The sequence below is a fragment of the Aethalodelphis obliquidens genome, unplaced genomic scaffold (genome assembly GCF_003676395.1).
Source record: "Aethalodelphis obliquidens isolate GAN/ISIS:26980383/991018 unplaced genomic scaffold, ASM367639v1 scaffold6, whole genome shotgun sequence".
NCBI lineage: Eukaryota > Metazoa > Chordata > Mammalia > Artiodactyla > Delphinidae > Aethalodelphis > Aethalodelphis obliquidens.
In genome coordinates, this window is record NW_020837950.1 from 14,994,901 (window position 1) to 15,013,741 (window position 18,841).

The window sequence follows — 18,841 nt, forward strand, 5'->3', positions numbered from 1 at the left end:
ATACACACTACTATATATAGAATGGATAAACAACAAGTACCTACTGTATAGCACAGGAAACTATATTCAAGTACCTACTGTATAGCACAGGAAACTATATTTAATATTTTGTAATAACTTATAATGGAAAAGAATATGAAAAAATATATGTATATATATATAAAACTGAATCACTCTGCTGTACACCTGAAACAAAGAAAAAGTTTATGTTTTTACTTTTTCATATCGTGTAATTTATTATCCAGTGTATAATAACACCTTGAAAAAGTGATTTGAATAATCATACAACCTGAAAGATACTAATTTCATGAGATTTGTGTAGTTTCTTTTCATAATACCTCTTTTTCTTAGAAGGCTTGGTGATTTTTGATCCAGAAACATGTGAAAAATTACTTTATTTTGAAGGTATATAAAATAAAAAGAGAGATTACATTGTCTTTAAGCTGTATTGTTATTTTGCCCTCTTTTAGCCTAACCAAATACAGTCTGTCCTTTAAGAGCAATCCCTAATTACAACTGCTCCGTGATTTCCTAAAAGTAACCTCAGGTCAAAATGTTGCTGAATTTAATGGATCTCATAGCACGTATGATCAAATACCTTAGCATTTTGATACATGTCTTGTATTATGGCACTCTGGTAATTGCTTTATTATGACAATGAAACAGAAAACTTAATGTGTGTTCTTAATATGTGTTAATAATCTGTAATGACTCTCTGGGTGCACCACTCTCCCAGCACCTCAATGTGTTCATCACCCCGAAAGCTCTTCGAACCCTGTTGTTTGGGGGATTTTTTTTTTTTTTTCCGTTGGCATGTGGGATCTTCCTGGACCGGGGCACAGACCCGTGTCCCCTGCATCGGCAGGCGGACTCTCAACCACAGCACCACCAGGGAAGCCCCATGTTTGGGGGATTTTATGGAGGTTTCATTTCATAGGTAAGATTGATGAAATCCTGGGCCATTGGTGATTAACTCCACCAGCCTCTCTCTCCTTCCCAGAGGTCACGGGGTAGGGCTGGTTGAAAGTTCCAAGTCTGTAGTCACATCTTGGTCTTCTGCTGACCAGCTCCCATCCTGAAGCTGTCTAGCCTTCAGCCACAAGCTATCTCATTAGCGTATAAAGGACTTTTATCATTCAGGGTATTCCAAGGGTTTGGGAAACTATATACCAGGAACCAGGGACTAAGACCAAATATCTATTTTCTATTGTACCATATGGGCTCTGACCAATCTCTATAGAGAAGCAGAAACCACTAAGGAATTTATCAATATTATAGTGATGATGGAACCATGAAGTGATTCAAAAAATATAATCCATGTAGGCCACTCAATTTCTTTATAGATTACAGAGAAAATGTTAATCCTCTGTTGTTTTCATTGTCTCTCAAAGCATTTTCATCTTCAGAACAGAAAATTTCAGTATTAAGCATCATTTTGTGGGTCACTGACTGAGTTTGGAGCACTTGTATGTAGCACATTTTCTGGCACATTATAAGTACTCAGTAAATATTTCTTGAAAGAGTGAACTGATGTTTTAATGTTTTATTCCTTCACTCAGGCACCCAATAAACACTAAGAATTACATGGCTAAAAATGAGTTAGAATTCTGTTAGAATACTAATCACTTAAAACTTTTTTGATTTCTCAGTTTCTTAAAGCCATCTGGACATTCTTCTATTTTAAAAACAAGAATCTATTTTTAAGACAAAAAATCAAAATTTCTCGTGGGTGTTTTTGATAACTTAGTTTCAGACTATGGCATATTTTCTTGGCAAAATAAGCCAATGGTCCTGAAACTCTGCCAGTCTCTTATTGATTATTATGTAACCACTGCTTAGGAAGCATGACTTCTCTTTTAAGCTTTTGACCTAACAAGGTGATTTTTATATCCTGGTCAGAAACGTGTGTATGTTAATTTTGGTTCAGGATAGGTAGACAAAGTCATAAGCAATGTGGAAAGTTAAAGGAAAAAAATAGATTTCTCAATGAGATGATTTTTAACAGAAAAGACTCCAACCGCCTGGAAGGCATATTTTTCAGCAGCTGTTTAATTTATGAGTGAAATGAATATGCAAACTGAACATACTGCTTAATTGGCTTTTACAAGGGAGATCGATAATGCAGAAACGTTCATTGTTTCAGCTTTACAGCCGAGTCTGAAAAAGAGAAACAAGAGTGGATTGAAGCTGTGCAGCAATCGATAGCAGAAACTCTCTCTGATTATGAAGTAGCTGAGAAGATTTGGTTCAATGAGTCCAACAGGAGCTGTGCAGATTGTAAAGCCCCAAATCCTGACTGGGCATCCATCAATCTCTGTGTTGTCATCTGTAAGAAGTGTGCAGGTAATTAGTGATAAGTTATACTCATCACTGTTTGGTGACAGATTGGCACTGAATGCTCTTTAGTGTCGTATATACTGTGTCCCACCTAATGGCTATGAAAAATAAAGACAGAGAAAATTTATTACATTTAAATCAAATTTAGAAATATCATTCTAAACTTCTCTTATGCATGACTTAAATATAAAAATTGATTTTTAAGCATGTAATCATTTTTTTGTGCCTGCTGGCCCATGTATGGATTTTAAAAAGACAATGCTGAAATTTTTAGGTTTTGGATGAATGTGTTTCAGAATGCACCCTGAACACGCTTGCACTTCGTATGATTTGTCCCTTTTTCCTCAGTCATATTTTGTAAGATCTATTTTTCACATCAATCTGCTCTGTGCTCTAATCTTGGTTCACCAGATCTGAATTTTTATATAGAAGCATTTTCCAGGTGTATTGAAGTTTATGAAAGTAACCAGTACTGTGACTAATTTTCTTCTTGTGATCTTATACCTTACAAACTATTTGACAGCTCCTTGTATTTGGGAGGTAAGACAGCTGTCCAAGTGAGTAGAGGGAATGGACCCTAGCTTAGGTATGCGACCGTGGAGGTCTTGGAAAAAGTTAGCTACAACCTAAACTTTCCTTCAGCTTTTCAGCTCTACCAGGTACTGTGCTGTTCCTGGGAATTGAAATGCTCTGTAAGACAAGACATGACATTTCCTGCACAAATATATAAATAGTAATTGCAATAGAGTGTGATAAGGGCAGGAATAGTGTTGAGCACAGGTTTCACTGAGAGAATGCAGAGGAAGAGCACCTCAGAGCAAAGACAGGACAGCTGCTTCAAGCCCTTCAGACTTTTCTAGAGCTCTGTGCTACCACATTTGTCATCACACTGAGCTGATCACCTACATCAATAACAAGCATCAGTTAATCCTCCTTGACTTCGTATTTTTTCCTAACCTCTTCTCCTCTCCAGTCTCACTGGAAGAGATAGCGTTTGTGTTGTTTAAGGCTGCTCTGTCTACATATGTTCCCTTCCTTTCCTCTCTTCTCAGGATCCTCACCCTGTCACTTATTCACTCTCTGTGTAAGTACAGTTGGTCCTCCATATTCATGGTTCTACATCAAACAACTGTGGATCAAAAATATTTGAAAAACAAAAATTTACAGGAAGTTCAAAAAAGCAAAATTTGAATTTGCATGTACCAGCAACTATTACATAACATTTTATTGTATTAGGTATTAAAAGTAATCTAGGGGGGCTTTCCTGGTGGTGCAGTGGTTGAGAGTCCGCCTGCTGATGCAGGGGACACGGGTTCGTGCCCCGGTCTGGGAGGATCCCACATGCTGCGGAGCAGCTGGGCCCGTGAGCCATGGCCGCTGAGCCTGCGTGTCCGGAGCCCGTGCTCCACAACGGGAGAGGCCACAACAGTGAGAGGCCCGCATACCGCAAAAAAAAAAAAAGAAAAAAGAAAAAAAAAAGTAATCTAGACATGAATTAAAGTATACAAGGATGTGTGGGGGTTATATGTAGATACTATGGCCATTTTATACAAGGGACTTGAGCATCCTCGGATTTTGGTATCTGTGGGTGGTCCTAGTGCCAATCCGAGATACCGAGGGACCACTGTATTGAACTATGGTTTATTTGGTTCAGCATATAAACTTGCATAATTCTGTTAACACCAGCTTTCGGAAAACTTACTATTCTCTTACGTATCATTCTCTGTTCCTTTTTCCTTTCATAGACAAGACACTTTCAAGCGTAGTGGTCTGCACAGGTTTTCTTCATTTCTTTAACTTCCTAGTGTATCATCAGCATCCTGTACTCAGTCTTCGTTTCTCTTGCCTCCAGTAAAAATATTTTCACCACATTTACCAGTGTATTTTACCTCTCAGTTTCTGTGTGGTCAGTTCCTATCTTCTCTGCCTTCTCTGCAGTATTTGACACTCTTGACCAATCTGTCGCTCAGTGACTTTCCATCCTCCCACAACTTCCGACACACCATTTTCTGTTAGTGTGCTCTTACTACTCTGGTCATCCTTTTCCAGGTTACTTTTCCTTTGCCTGCTCCTAAAATATGTGTGTTCCCTTGGATTATATCCTAAGCTTTCTTTCACTCTGATGTTCCTGAGTGAGGTTGTCATTTGAATTCAATACTCATTTTTAAGCAGAGGATTCTCACTCTGTTGGAAACTCTACTCTTATAGCTCCTGCTAGATTCTCAACTTGGATTTGCCCAAGATACCTCAAAATTAACATGATAAAATGGAGCTCTCATTGCTGCCCAGCTCATTACATTAAACTGTATATTCTCCTATATTCCAAATCTTGGTCAGAAGCAATACTATCTACCATACACTGAAGCCTAAACCTTGAGAGACCCTCTTGACCCTTCCTCTTTCCTTAAAGCCCACCAGGTCCCATCAGTTTTATCTTCTGAATATCTCTAAATCTGTTCTCCACATTATTTCTTTTCCTGCTGCCTCAAGTCAGATTCTTTCCTAGGCTACTCCAGCATCCCTTCTTCCTGCATGCTTTTGAGCTTGACTCCTTTTGGTGTTGCCTTTCTGTAGTCTTCATAAGTGCAAACCTATGCAGGTTCTTGCCATGGTAATTCTAGGGCTTTGTGCTCTGAGTAGTTTCCTTCTCAAGGAATGGAGGAAAGGAACCTATGTAATGTAGAGAAAGGAATGAGAGGAATGAGCTTTCTCATGCACATTAGGCAAAAGGTCCTTAACATCAAGGATGATGTCTTATATACCTTTTTTCTATCTCAGCTTAGAAAGAGTCTGACATATGCCTGAATGCCCAGTAATGGCTGAATGATGATTTATACAGCAGAATTAAATTGATTATGATAGAATGCTGGGCATTCTCTTCCAGGCATAATAGTAGAATAAAGAATCGACTTTAGATTTTTAAGTAGGCATTTATTACAGTTGTAGCTAGTTTTTTTTAAGAGTAAAGGGATGATATCTGTATTCACTCACATAGGTATAATTTACACAGACCCATTATAAAATGTTTTCAGTGACCTACAATTTCTAGTTAATTACCAAACAATGAAAAAATATACATATACGTATATACACATACATACATGCACACATACATGCATATGCACGCACACATATACACACATGTACCTGTATACACACTTTTTAAAAGTGTAATTTTATACCAGTACAGGGTGGTGATGGTGATTTCTGTTATCTTCAGTGTGGTTGGTTATGATTCCTGTATGATTACCACCACTACTGTAGGGTGGAAAGTAGGTATTAGTTTGTTTTAAGTTCAAAAGATATATTAATCCACACATACCTATACACGTACATATACACTTTTCTTTTTAAAGGTAAAAAGTTTACATACAAATTCAAATAGAAATCAATTGTTTTTTGACTTCAGGGCAACATAGATCTTTAGGACCAAAAGATTCCAAGGTTAGAAGTCTGAAAATGGATGCCAGCATTTGGAGCAATGAACTCATAGAGGTGAGTCCGACTTGACTGTGGTGGTGGTCAGCAGAGGTCCAGGAGGAGGTGTGCAGTGGGGTGGTGTGGTTACTTTAAGAGCTCTCTGATCAAGTTCTCACCACATTATAAAAATGGCTTATAGCCTGTTTGATAGTAGTAACTTTCTACTTTAACTTTCCAAATGCTTCCTAAATGAGACAGTTATTTTAAAAATAAAAAATACAAGGAGCTTTAATAGTAATAACTACTCGGGGCTTCCCTGGTGGCGCAGTGGTTGAGAGTCCGCCTGCCGATGCAGGGGACACAGGTTCGTGCCCCAGTGCGGGAAGATCCCACATGCCGTGGAGCGGCTGGGCCTGTGAGCCATGGCCACTGAGCCTGCGCGTCCGGAGCCTGTGCTCCGCAACGGGAGAGGCCACAAAAGTGAGAGGCCCGCGTACTGCAAAAAAAAAAAAAAAAAAAAAAAAATAGGAATAACTACTCTTAAAGGCTTGACAGCTTTTTTTAAAGCCAGAATTGACTTTCTTTCTTTTTAACCCAGCATGGATAAAATATCAGAAAAGTGAATGAAAACGTTTGGCAAAATCGACTCTTCTTTATCTTGGCCATGCTCTGTCAGTAACTGAGATCATGTCTAACTTGCTGTCTCCTGTATCCATTCTCTGCTCAGGTGTCTGTACCACTCACTGTCAACCACGTTAGCCCACCTACTCAGCCATTTTAAATGAATCTGTCTCAATGTGAGCTACCTTCAAAAAGTAATATATATACTACCAAACGTAAAATAGATAGCTAGTGGGAAGCAGCCGCATAGCACAGGGAGATCAGCTCAGTACTTTGTGACCACCTAGAGGGGTGGGATAAGGAGGGTGGGAGGGAGACGCAAGAGGGAGGAGATATGGGGATATATGTATATGTATAGCTGATTCACTTTGTTATACAGCAGAAACTAACACACCATTGAAAAGCAATTATACTCCAATAAAGATGTTAAAAAAAAAGTAATAATGCTTTTGCTGCAATTTGTGTTGCTTGCAGTTTCTTTTCTAGCTATTCTTTTACCACTATTACGAGCAGCTAGACTATTTAAAATAGAAATAGTATCTGCTTTCACACTCCATCTTCTGGAAAAAGTTGGGTCTTGTATTTTGCATATTTTGTACCAAGCTATGCTTTAATGTCATGTGAGTCAGTTTTCTGCAGATTCAAATACATTTTGTGAATTGATATGTTTTATATTTTTTTTGATAATTCAGCTTTTTATTGTCATTGGAAACAAAAGAGCTAATGACTTTTGGGCTGGTAGTCTTCAAAAAGATGAAGAATTACACGTGGACTCTCCAGTAGAAAAGAGAAAAAACTTTATCACTCAGAAATACAAAGAAGGAAGATTCAGAAAAACGCTTTGGGCATCTCTTACCAAGGAAGAATTAAATAAGGTAACCGATGAAATGTAACAAAAAACATGGATATTAAGGTCTTTTTAAATATATGCCAAGGGTTTTGAAAAAAAGTTAAAAAAATTTTTTTGCTATTGCATAATATTATTGTTTAATTTTATTTCCTTTTGTGAGATTGTGCCATTGTTTTTTTTCCCTTCATTTCACTTGAGGATTCGTTATCAATAGCGAATAAACTTCTGTCCCTAACTGAAGTTTCTATCTGACGTAGTTTCTATCTGACGTAGGCCATTAAAACATTTCTATCTACGTCTATCTGACGTAGTTTCTATCTGACGTAGGCCATTAAAACACACCATTTAAAACTTCGACAATTTTCCCCATTTTAGGGACAGGATACTGAACATAACTTCAGCCAGTACATTGTTGACTTGCTATCACCAAAATTAACTTCATTTACTCAATTAATTTATTTTTAAAAGCAGTAGTTTGTTTAGTGCTATTGATTTGAAGTGTCGTTTGCCTTTGGTTGAGTTATTCCAGGTCTTCTTGTGACCATTTTATGTTGCCCTTTTGGCAAAGAATTTGTTAAGCATCCTGCCCGCCTCTCCTTTATTGATTTTTGTGTTTGTTGCTTGTGCTTTTGGTGTCATATCCAAAAAATCATTGCCAATACTGATGTCAAAGAGCTTACCACTTATGTTTTCTTCTAGAAGTTTTATGGTATCAGGTCTTATGTTTAAGTCTTTAATACATTTCAAATTAATTTTTGTGAGTGGTGTAAGGTAGGGGTCCAATTTCATTTTTTTTTTTTTTTGCACGTAGTTACTTAGTTTCCCAGCATCATTTGTTGAAGAGACTATCCTTTCTCCATTGAGTGTTTGTGGTGAATAGATATTTATTGCACACTCACTCATTGCTGAATTCATTTTTAGGTTCCGGGGGTACAGTTGTAGTAAACAGTAGATGTGATTCTTTTATTCATGAGAGTGATCTGCACGCAGGGGAGATTGACCATAAACAGCTGCATGCCAATAAATATACCACAGCAAATGCAGCACACTGTAAAGGAAAAGAATAGGGTAATGAGAGAGAGAATGAGAGGAAATACGCGGGATTAGATTGTGAGAGCAGTCAGAGGCTATATCCCAGTGGAGGGATGTTAGCTGTTTCACTTTCCAGTATCCTCATTTCGCAGGTGCAGAAAAACTAAGACCCGGAGATGAGAAGGAATTGCCCCAAATCACCTAGCAAATTAGTACAGTCAGGTACAAGAATTTAGGCTTCTTGATTCTGATGTGAAGGAAATTGTAGAGGTTAGCTAGACCATGGTAGAAAAGATAAGTACTTTTTTAGTAGTAGACCCTCTAGGCTGGAGCTGTGAAATGTGTCCTGGGACTTCTTGGTTGTACGCTCTTCTCTGAGCTGCCCATTGGGATAATCAGCAAGTGATTGTCCTGAAGTTGCATTACAGAGAGCAAATTAACCAGTCATCTGTCCAGGTGCACCATGTCAGGAAGGAGGAATATGGTGAACCCAAGGCTAAGAAGTCAGACGGAATCAGGGTGCCAAATCAGAGTTCAGAAGCAAATGGAAAGCCAGTAAAGTGTGGAAGCAAGAAGAGGGGATGGGAAAAGTTGTGAAGGCAGCTTATTATTTCAAAGGAAAAAACATCATGTTCCAGGAGTTTTACTGTTTGTACAATGATGACGTATATCATGTCAATCATGTCTTATTGTGTCTTGCTTGCTGTTCCTCCTCCCTACCTATACTCCCTTCCAAAAGGAAAGATCCTGAATTTGTACACATCTTTCAAATTCCCAAAGCATAACGGTAATTTAAAGATTCCTCACATCCCGATTGCTCTGGAAAATACAGACATACAGACATATATGCATACAACATTCATATGACATAACAAAACATTTAGTGGATACTTCCTTACTACGTTTGAAGTATTGTGAATTTTCTGAGCATCAGCCATTGTCATAGTATGTAAACATACAAAATATCTTCCATGGCAAATATGACGGATTTGAAGATTTGGAACATCACAACATTTGAATTCAACAAAACAATGAATTGAGATTTGGGCATCTTCGGTTGAAATTTAAATTCATGTAGAGCAGGCCTTTTTTTGTCTGTTGGTTAATTCAGGGCATAATGATTATTAGATTTATTTGTTAAAAAGGAATACAGGGGGCTTCCCTGGTGGCGCAGTGGTTAAGAATCCGCCTGCCAGTGCAGGGGACACGGGTTCGAGCCCTGCACCTGGAAGATCCCACATGCCACAGAGCAGCTTGAGCCCGCGTGCCGCAACTAATGAAGCCCATGCGCCTAGAGGCCGTGTTCCGCAACAAGAGAAGCCACCGCACTGAGAAGCCCGAGCACCACAATGAAGAGTAGCCCCCGCTCGCCGCAACTAAAGAAAGCTCGCATGCAACAACGAAGACCCAACGCAGCCAAAATAAATAAATAAATAAATAAAAATTTTAAAAAAAAAGAATACAGACTTCCTCTCATAAATGAATTGGCAGACTTTCACACATTTTAATAGCTAGAATCATACTTTCTTCACTTAAAAATTGTATTTTCTTTTATTGACCAGGCTCTGTGTGCTGCTGTGGTGAAACCAGATGTTCTGGAAACAATGGCTTTGCTGTTCAGTGGAGCAGATGTCATGTGTGCAACAGGTGACCCTGAGCATAGCACCCCTTATCTGCTGGCCAAGAAGGCGGGGCAGAGTCTGCAAATGGAATTTCTCTACCATAACAAATTCTCAGGTCAGTCCCTATCCCTTCACTAGCCTGATCTCTCCTTATATATCCCCAAGAGAACTGAAGCACGAATCTGTTTGTTTCTCAAATCAGAAAAACCATCAGAATGAAAAGAAAATGTAATTACCAAAAAGGTGGATGATGCTTATCAAGACCCATGTTTTATTTCATTTAAAGGGAAAGTTTAGGAAATAAATCTTTTATGTGTCTTTAATTTTATAAATGGGAGATTAAAATAATTCATCCCACATAATTATTTTCACCAAAATTAAATCTGATTTTCATGCATGATTAATAAATACAACTGAAGTGCTTACTTGCAAATTTTATGCCAAGTAAAATAAATATCTCTGTATATTTATTCTGCGGTATATTTGAAGTAGTTTTTCTTCTACCTCAAAACTCACCTACATATTTATAAGCAAAGGGAAAATTGTTTACATTTCAGATTTCAGATGTGTTATTTCTGTAACTTTTCTAGATTTCCCTCAACATGACATACATGCTGAAGGTGGATTAAGTCAAGAGTCCTCCCAGTCGACGTTCCTCTGTGACTTTTTGTATCAGGCTCCTGCTGCAGCTTCTAAACTCTCTTCAGAAAAAAAACTCCTTGAAGGTATCTTTTCTTGCTCCTTTTAGATTTGTTATCTGGTAAAACTTTATTTCATTATCAAAACAATTAGGTTTAAATTTTGATTGTTTTTTTCCCTTAATATGTTAGATTTGATCTTGCGGTAGAGAAATATTTTTTTTTTAGGTTTTATAAATGCTTCCAGGCACAGATATTATTTCATGCACTGCAGCAAAGATTTACCACTGGTTTGGAATGCTGAGTGAATTCTCAGCAAAATTCAGTGACATCTACCTCAGGGCCAACCAATTCTGTTTTCAGGATTTAAGGGTTATTCCAAAGAAATGTGAAACTTAGCCCCTTCCATTCGGGACAGAAACCCTAACTGGGGAGATAATATAGATAAATGTCAACATGTAGGAAGAACTGACAAGTTTTCAGTACATATTCTGTCAGTATTCCATCAGGATGTTCTATCAGTAGTTCAGTTTGTTCTGATGATAAGTGTGTGTGTGTGTCTGTGTAAGTAAAATAAAGCTTAAGCATGGTTTCCAAAAAATGATGTGAATTAATTTGATTTAACAACCCATTCTAGGTTTGTGGCATTAATCTGAGCAGAATCATCATTTATCCACCTATCCATTCAGCTCCTTGAATCAGGCATGTGCTGGGCATTCGGCATACGAAAATGAGTAAGACAGAGGCCTCATGCTCTTGCTATATACATTTGAACTAATTTTAGAAATGTAGGCATGAAACTATAATGATCTCTGTCTCACTGGAGCAAAGAGAATTTAAGAGAGATTAAGCTGTACAGGCCACTTGATGATGGATATTCAGAGGCTTGGGAGCCTGGTTAGTAATTCCCTAGGTGGTAAAATCCAGCTATATTACTCGATCCAAGGAACAATAGGATGAAAAACTCACTGTAGAATGTTAATCTTGATCCTCATGCACTTGAAGTGATTATTTCAGTTAAAGGCTTTATTTCCCAAAAAAAATTGTAACCCTAAGCAGAATTGTACTGAGATTAAGTATACTTTATTAGATTTTCCTATAAACAGTACCTCTCCTTTAGTGAGCATGTACTATGTGTAAGGCATCGCTTTTTTATGTTCATTGTAATCCTCATAAAAGCTCTGCAAGATAGTTGATATTATGCTGATTTCACATGAACAGTGGAGGAACTTGACACGAAGCCGAGTTTTACATCTGATTTGTGTTATAATTGTTATTGTAAAACTTTGGCTTTGGTGCGTGTGATGGCTGGGTGACACTAGATGGCAGAGCATTTTTATTCTTTGAGCTTAGGTTTTTTTTGGTTCTTTCAGCAAGTGGTTTTTATTGTCTTCCTTTACTCAATCTAACCAATAATAAATAACGAATTTTACAGAGATTTTCTCATCTTCCATTGCTCCTTGTCTATATTTAACCCTTAAGTAGTCGAAAGTTGAGTGATCAGGAGGGAAAAAGTATCAGAACAATCTGTGAATTGGCGATAGTCATTATTAAAATAATTGAATAACAAGGCAATTAATGTACTTGTTAATAAGTGTACAAGCTTTCTAGAATGTTTCTTCTAAATTGTAGGATATCTTAGATCCACCCTTCAAACCACTTACACAAAGATGAAATAAGGAATTTGAGATATAAGCTTTTCTTCCTAAAGCTTCTCAATATATCATAAGTACTCTGCAGGCTAAAAATAAGCTTTTATTTGTTTTTTGGCAATTCTGGTTGTAATATTTATAGACTTACCAGTTTGTTTTAATATTTCATTGAAATAGATTGTTTTTCTTAATCACTTGAGGACTGAATTGATGTTTTAAACCTGTAACTAAATCATTCTTTCCTTTTTATCTTTTATAAGTTAACTATGGATTTTTGTTGTTAAAATTTACTTCAAAAAACAGAAACCAGTGCATTCTCCATATATGTAATTTAATTGGGGGTATTTTCTCATTTTGGAGCATTCGGTTTTAAGTAATGGGAAACTGAACTTTTGTACTTTGACCATGCAGCATGCAGAAATGATTTCATTGGAAAATAATCTAATGACAGGGTATTCTTTGATGGTCTTCATTTCTTCCATCCAATGTGTCTCTCATTTAAGACTCAGGTTAGACCATGAATCAGTTGGCTACCCTCCATCTTCACTAACATGGTCCTAGCTCCAGCCACCATCCTGTCCTGCCTGGGCTGTAATACGCCCACCCCCATCCCATGCCCCAACCCCGCTTACTTGCCGGTATCTGCCCTAGCTTCCCTCCAAACCATTCCCCAAAAAAGTCTTAGTGATTGTTGAAAATGTAAATCAGATCATGTATTTCCATCATTCAAATACATTTAATGGCTTCCCATGACAGAGTATAACTCTCTTCCTTATTAAGACCTTAAAGACCTTCTCGTACCTTCCCCCTTTCATCTCACATCCTTCCTTCCTATTCTGCATGCCTGGCCACACTTGTCTCCTGTCTGTTCCTGCAACATGCCATGTTCTTTTCTGCCTCCTCTGGACCTTTGTGATTGCCGTTCACTCTGCAAGGAGCGCACTTCCCCCAGCCTGACTGCTTCTCATCTCTCGGGGGATCAGTTCAGTGCTACCTGGTTGGAGAGACCTCTTTGGCAGCCCACTAAAGAGTGCACCCACTGTCAGCTCTTCTCTTTCACAGTGTGCTGCTTATTTCTATCATAGCACTCCTCGCATGAAAATGATCCTTCCTTCTTTGATTTGTTTCTCTCCCCCTCTGGAGTGAAAGCTCATTGAGGCGTCAGCATTTTCTGGTTTACTCAGGATTATCAAATCTCTGGTGCCTAAAACAGTGTCCACACATAGTAGTCATGTGATAAATATTTGTTGAATAAATAGGCATTTCTCTAATCACATTACTACCAGTGTAAAAGCACAGCTGACTTAATATAATTTTTATTGAAGTATAGTTTCTGTACAACATTGTATATGTTACAGGTGTACCATGTAGTGATTCACAGTTTTTAAAGGTTATATTCCATTTATAGTTGTTAGTTAATATTCTGAACAAAACACTTAAAAATGAAGAAGAAAAAGCCGAACTGCCAAGAAGCATAGAGTTCTGGAGGGTTTTTTTGTTTTTCTTTTCTGTCAAGATTCTGCAGTGGTGGTACTCCTGTTGAGCACCAGCTTTATGGGAAAACTGAATTATTTGGAAAGATCTAGAGATTAAAGGTGGTTGTCACCTTTGCCTCTGAAAGCATCTGGACTGCATAACTCCATCAGGGCTTGTCAGGATGGCCATAGCATAGACTGATTAAAAACAAACAAAAAAGTCAGGGAATAGAATGCATGCAAGTCCTTCAGAGAGTTACAGAGGCTTCAAATTGTCAGTTCAGGTTTTCAGAATTTGAAGTTCTTCTAGACTCTGGTTATGAAGACTGATCTGTATTTTTCTTTTTCTTCCCAATTTAGTGTTCATGAAAGGAAGGATTGATAGCTCTTGTTAAACCGAAGTGTAGAGCTGAATAATAGCATCCTGGTTTTGTTTTCTGTTTTCTCCCCTCAACTGTATTATTTTCCCTTGCTATCTTACCTTGATTTGTTGACACAGCATTTGATTTTTAAAAAGAAAGTGGTTGATACGGTTTACTAGAAATTCTCTATTAACTGTTCATATTTTCTTGTATAGATTAGCATTGAGGAATTTTGAAGGTCTTTTGTTCTATAAATACCTAACTCGTATAGTTTAAAAATGTTTCTCCAAGGCTGTAATACATTTATTTTAAATCAAAAGGATTCCTAGTGTGTATTCCTGTCTTCTGTGAACACTGAATGCCATCAGCTGAGGAAATTCTTCATCAGGAAACAACGTCATGGTTTCAAAAAATAATAGTTTCGTCTTAACTATCATACATTTATTGTGCACATATCTATTTGAAGGTATGACCTCTGCTGTACCCTGATGCATTTTAAAAATGGACATACGTGCTTCAAGCATGTAACAGGCACAGAGAGGCAGTTTGTGAAGTAGATAGAAGGGTAGCTTCCCTAGTTGACTGCCTGGGTGTTACCCCCAGCTCTGATGTACTTGTGTGATGTTGGGAAGGTCAATCAACCAGCTTGTGCCTGTGGGCGGGGTATAAGGAAAGGGGTATGCAGTAATACAGCTGACCTAACTGGGTTGTTCTGAGGATTCAGTGAGTTAATGTGCATAAGATGTGTAGAACAGTGCGTGCCACACACATATGATGATAAGGGGAGGAGGAAGAGTAGCAGAGAGGCGATCCATGTACACAGCTGCTTCTGGTTTCCAGTGAGCCTTTGCATTTAGGTATATCCTACAGGTGGTAGCTGACAACCAAGCTGCCCAGCTCTGTTATAGTATCTACATCACTTTGTAGGAGTATTTCAGTAGGTCACCTCTGGAGTTCTTTAGTTGTGTGTGAGTAAATTCCCGTAGTGTTTTTCTTCCCTGATCTAAATGTCAAGGTTGAATAGAAACAGAGAACAACCCCTCCAGCCAGTACAACCACCATACACACAACCTTGTGTCTAGTAAATACCTTGTGTCCTCAGAGTTGCCCATTCTGTGCACCATCTGGTGAACATCTTCTGGTAACTGATTAAAAAGTAAGACTTCTGTAGCAGAGAGGGTGTCCTGTCTGAATTAGCCCAGTCAGACGAATGCCATCCAACATAATTTTGTTGAAGCTTTTGGTTGCTTCCCAGATGAATAGAAATGTCAGGATTTACTATCACAGCTTTCTTATTGTAAATCCTCAAAGGTAATATCTGTGCCCACTTGGTTTGACCTCTGACCTGTTTTCACTTATAAAAATGAAGCTCATCAAGGGTTATGGTGATGATGCTACAGGATTAAATCTCCTCAAGCCCGTATTTCTAACTTACAGTGAGCCTGTACTCACCTTTTAAAAGAGATCTGTCATTTGTTTCCCACTAGAATTAACATAATTAGATTCCGCATTTACATTTATTTTATGCATCATGCATTTGGCACTTTTTGTTTAAGACCTTCCAATGGCTCCCACTTGTCTGCAGGTACAAACTCCTGAACACCTGTCATGTAAGACTCCTGGGGCCTGGCCTCTGCCATGAGCCTTCAGTCTCGTTTCCTAGGTCCTAACTTCACGTGTAATCTCTTTCTTTGGCCAGGTAGGTTTTTGGCAGTTTCCCCTTTCTATGACTTTCCTCCCACAGTTCTTTCTCAGAATTATGGAATGATTGTAGCTCAGAAAGCATTTTTTGCTGCTTTAGAAACATCCTTTTCAGTCGTAAATGACTATTTCAGAAGCTGTATTTTTGTTTGAAGTTATTTTCTTACCACTCTAGTTTGAGGGTAGCTTCCCTCCGAGAATGGGTCTAACCTTTGTAGGGTCCACCTCAGGATGATGATGAGAGAGACAGAACTCTCACTAAAGTAGAGGCAGTTACCTCCTTATTCTGAAGACCAACTGCTATTTTCTGCCCTTGTGTTATTGGATCTCTTTCTATATTTAATGTTGGTAATCATTCCTTTCATAAATGCTTACCGCTTTCCTGTTTTATACACCGTCTCTTCTCATTTACTTCATTGCTTTCATGGACCCTTCTATATCCATTGTTCCCTAAGTTCCCTAAGATTTTATCCTTGGTTACTGTGTATTTTCAACCACTAGCTGTATGCTAAAGACTTTCTGGTCATTGAGGCCTTTCCTTGCCCTGAAGATGCAAATTCATAGGGTGATCTGCCTAATAGGTGTTCCTACTTGGATTTCCAGGGGATAGCTCTCATTTAGTATATATCAAAGGAAACTCAGATTACATGCACTAAAACTGTTTCTATTTTATTTTCTTGTAGAAAAAAGTAAACATTTCTGCCCACCTTGTAATCAAAGCTAAAAATGATACAACTATTAATAAATTCTCCCTTACTCCCTTCATCCCATCAATACATGTTGTATCCCTTTAAAACACACAGGTGCATGTATGCATTTCTCTCTCCCTTTCCCCCCTCTGTCTCCTGTTTCTCTCTATTGTCCCCCATCCTTTCCCATCATTCCGTCTCCCCCCCCCCCCACCCATTATCCTTAGTACCACTGTCCTGCTTTGGGTGATCTTCATCTTTCACTTAGACTTCTTTTGACAGTGTCCTAACTGGTTTCCTGCCTCCAGCCTCACCTTCTCACATCCATTTTCCACAGAAATGAAGTGTGTAAAATTTAAATATGGAATTTTCTTCTGTTGAAACCATTTCAGTGGCTCACCATCAACTGTAAAATCAAAGCTCAACAAACTTTTCTGAAAAGGGCCAGATAGTAAATATCTCAAGCTTTGCAGGCCAGATGGTCTCTGCCACAAGTCATCTCTGCCCTTGTAGCAGGAAAGCAGCCCCAGAAAATCCATAAATGAATAGGTGTGGCTCTTTTTCAATAAAACTTTATTTACAAAAACAGATGTTGATCTGGATTTTGCCTGCAGGCCATAGTGTGCTGAATTCTTAACAAGATGAATTTCAAATCCCCTAAACAGGGCATTAAGGGCATTGTAGGGTCTGACCCCTTCTTTCTTTGCTCACCTACTTCACATCATCCACAGTCTTACTCTTTAATCCTACATTTTTCCCTCCTAATACTCTGTACAGACATTAGTCTTTGCCATTTCAGAGTTGTTTTGCAGCGGTCTCTTTATGGATCTGCTTGTTTCTCTGGTCATCAGTGTCATAGTTGTTTTTGTCTTGTATGTCCCTGGCTACTAGATTGTAAATTTTTTTGAGAGCAGGGAGTGTGACAACTTTTTATCCCATGCAGCAATATCATGCTCTTTACACAAAATAGAAAATTAATACATTTATTTATTTGAATCCAGTCATTATTTAAAACCACATATTTTAAAATTTGATTTATGGTATAGCTCAATTTATTTTGTGTTTTGTTTTCAATTCCTAGAGACAAATAAAAAGTGGTGTGTTCTGGAAGGAGGCTTCTTGAGTTACTATGAAAATGATAAGTCTACCACGCCTAATGGCACCATTAATATCAATGAAGTTATATGCCTGGCTGTACACAAAGAAGACTTCTGTTTAAATACTGGGTAGGTCTATCATTAAATGGTTAGGAGTCGAAAGTATTTTCTGGTATGTATCATACCAGGTAATAAGGATTTTATTATCATTTCACTTCAGTTGCTTCTTTTAGAAGAGTTTAATGGTTTCTTGAAGCCTACTCATTTTTCAGCTTCTGAAAGTTCCTTAGGGAATTCACTAAAAAGTGGAAAAATTTAAATATTATATTAGGTAATATGAAAGGCTGACGTGTTTGGATCTAATTTTAAGTAAGTTTGTGTCATTCCATTCTTGAACATGTGGTCCCATAATTTTTATGACTTATTCATTATTTAAAATAGTGGACTAATGACAAAATTTATGCTTTCATTAAATGTATCATGGTTAAAAGAGATGATAAAAAATTCAGTGGTTTGTTCATAATAAAATAAACTATTAAGCATATTTAATAGCATATTGAAATACTAAATTCCTTAAAGATCTACTTTGGCATTTTTATGGTCTCAAAAAAGTTTTAATTCAAAGAGGAAGCATTTTTTATTTAATATCTTTGACTTACAAAATAGTTTAATAGGATTCTGTGAGGACTTTTGGAAATTGACCCTCTAAGATCTTTGGTGTGAAAGTTTCTTATCACATTTTGTCATGTAATTAATAAAAAAGTATGAATACTGAAATCTGCAAAAAACAGTTTTATAGGATCATAGTATTTTAATAAAAAGTTTATGTGAGAAAAGGAAGAGATTTGTAAAGCTATGTTATTTATATAAAATTGCATGAAACATATTACTGTTATCACATAATGACCAATATATACTAGTTGAAATGACTGTTGTTTTCTAGTAAATCTGATTTGATTCTTTTATGTGAACAAAACTGGTTATTAGTTGATTTGTTTTTTGTTTTAATCTTAATAGTGCTTTTACTCTAAATGAATGATCAGTTTAACATGGCTTACCATGGAATATTAAGTGCACCCTATTTATTAAGTTGCTTAAATAATTTTACATTAGCATATAATCATATTCAAAAATAAAACATTCTTGATGGAATGTTACTGATACAAGTAGATATGCAGGAGAAAGCATCTATAATGAGATGTGGTTAAAAAAATAATTCTTAATTGCCTTCAATAGCATATTACAGAATTTTAAATCAGTAATGTAGCCACTGAAAAATCACACAGATTTGTATTTTAGGAAGAGAGCTGACTGAAGTGATAAAGAAGAGGTTGGAGGGAGAGAG

General features: G+C 37.4%; 1 protein-coding gene across 7 annotated transcripts in view; it reads left to right on the forward strand.

The window, feature by feature from the left end:
- ARAP2 (ArfGAP with RhoGAP domain, ankyrin repeat and PH domain 2) overlaps positions 1-18,841 on the forward strand; it is a 196,234-nt gene that overhangs the window by 83,617 nt on the left and 93,776 nt on the right. For all 7 annotated transcript variants that reach the window (XM_027103196.1, XM_027103193.1, XM_027103192.1 and 4 more), the window contains 6 exons: positions 2,144-2,343; positions 5,747-5,832; positions 7,071-7,253; positions 9,823-9,997; positions 10,473-10,607; positions 17,481-17,625. In XM_027103196.1, the coding sequence (XP_026958997.1) occupies positions 2,144-2,343; positions 5,747-5,832; positions 7,071-7,253; positions 9,823-9,997; positions 10,473-10,607; positions 17,481-17,625 (924 nt within the window). The remainder of the gene's footprint in view (positions 1-2,143; positions 2,344-5,746; positions 5,833-7,070; positions 7,254-9,822; positions 9,998-10,472; positions 10,608-17,480; positions 17,626-18,841) is intronic.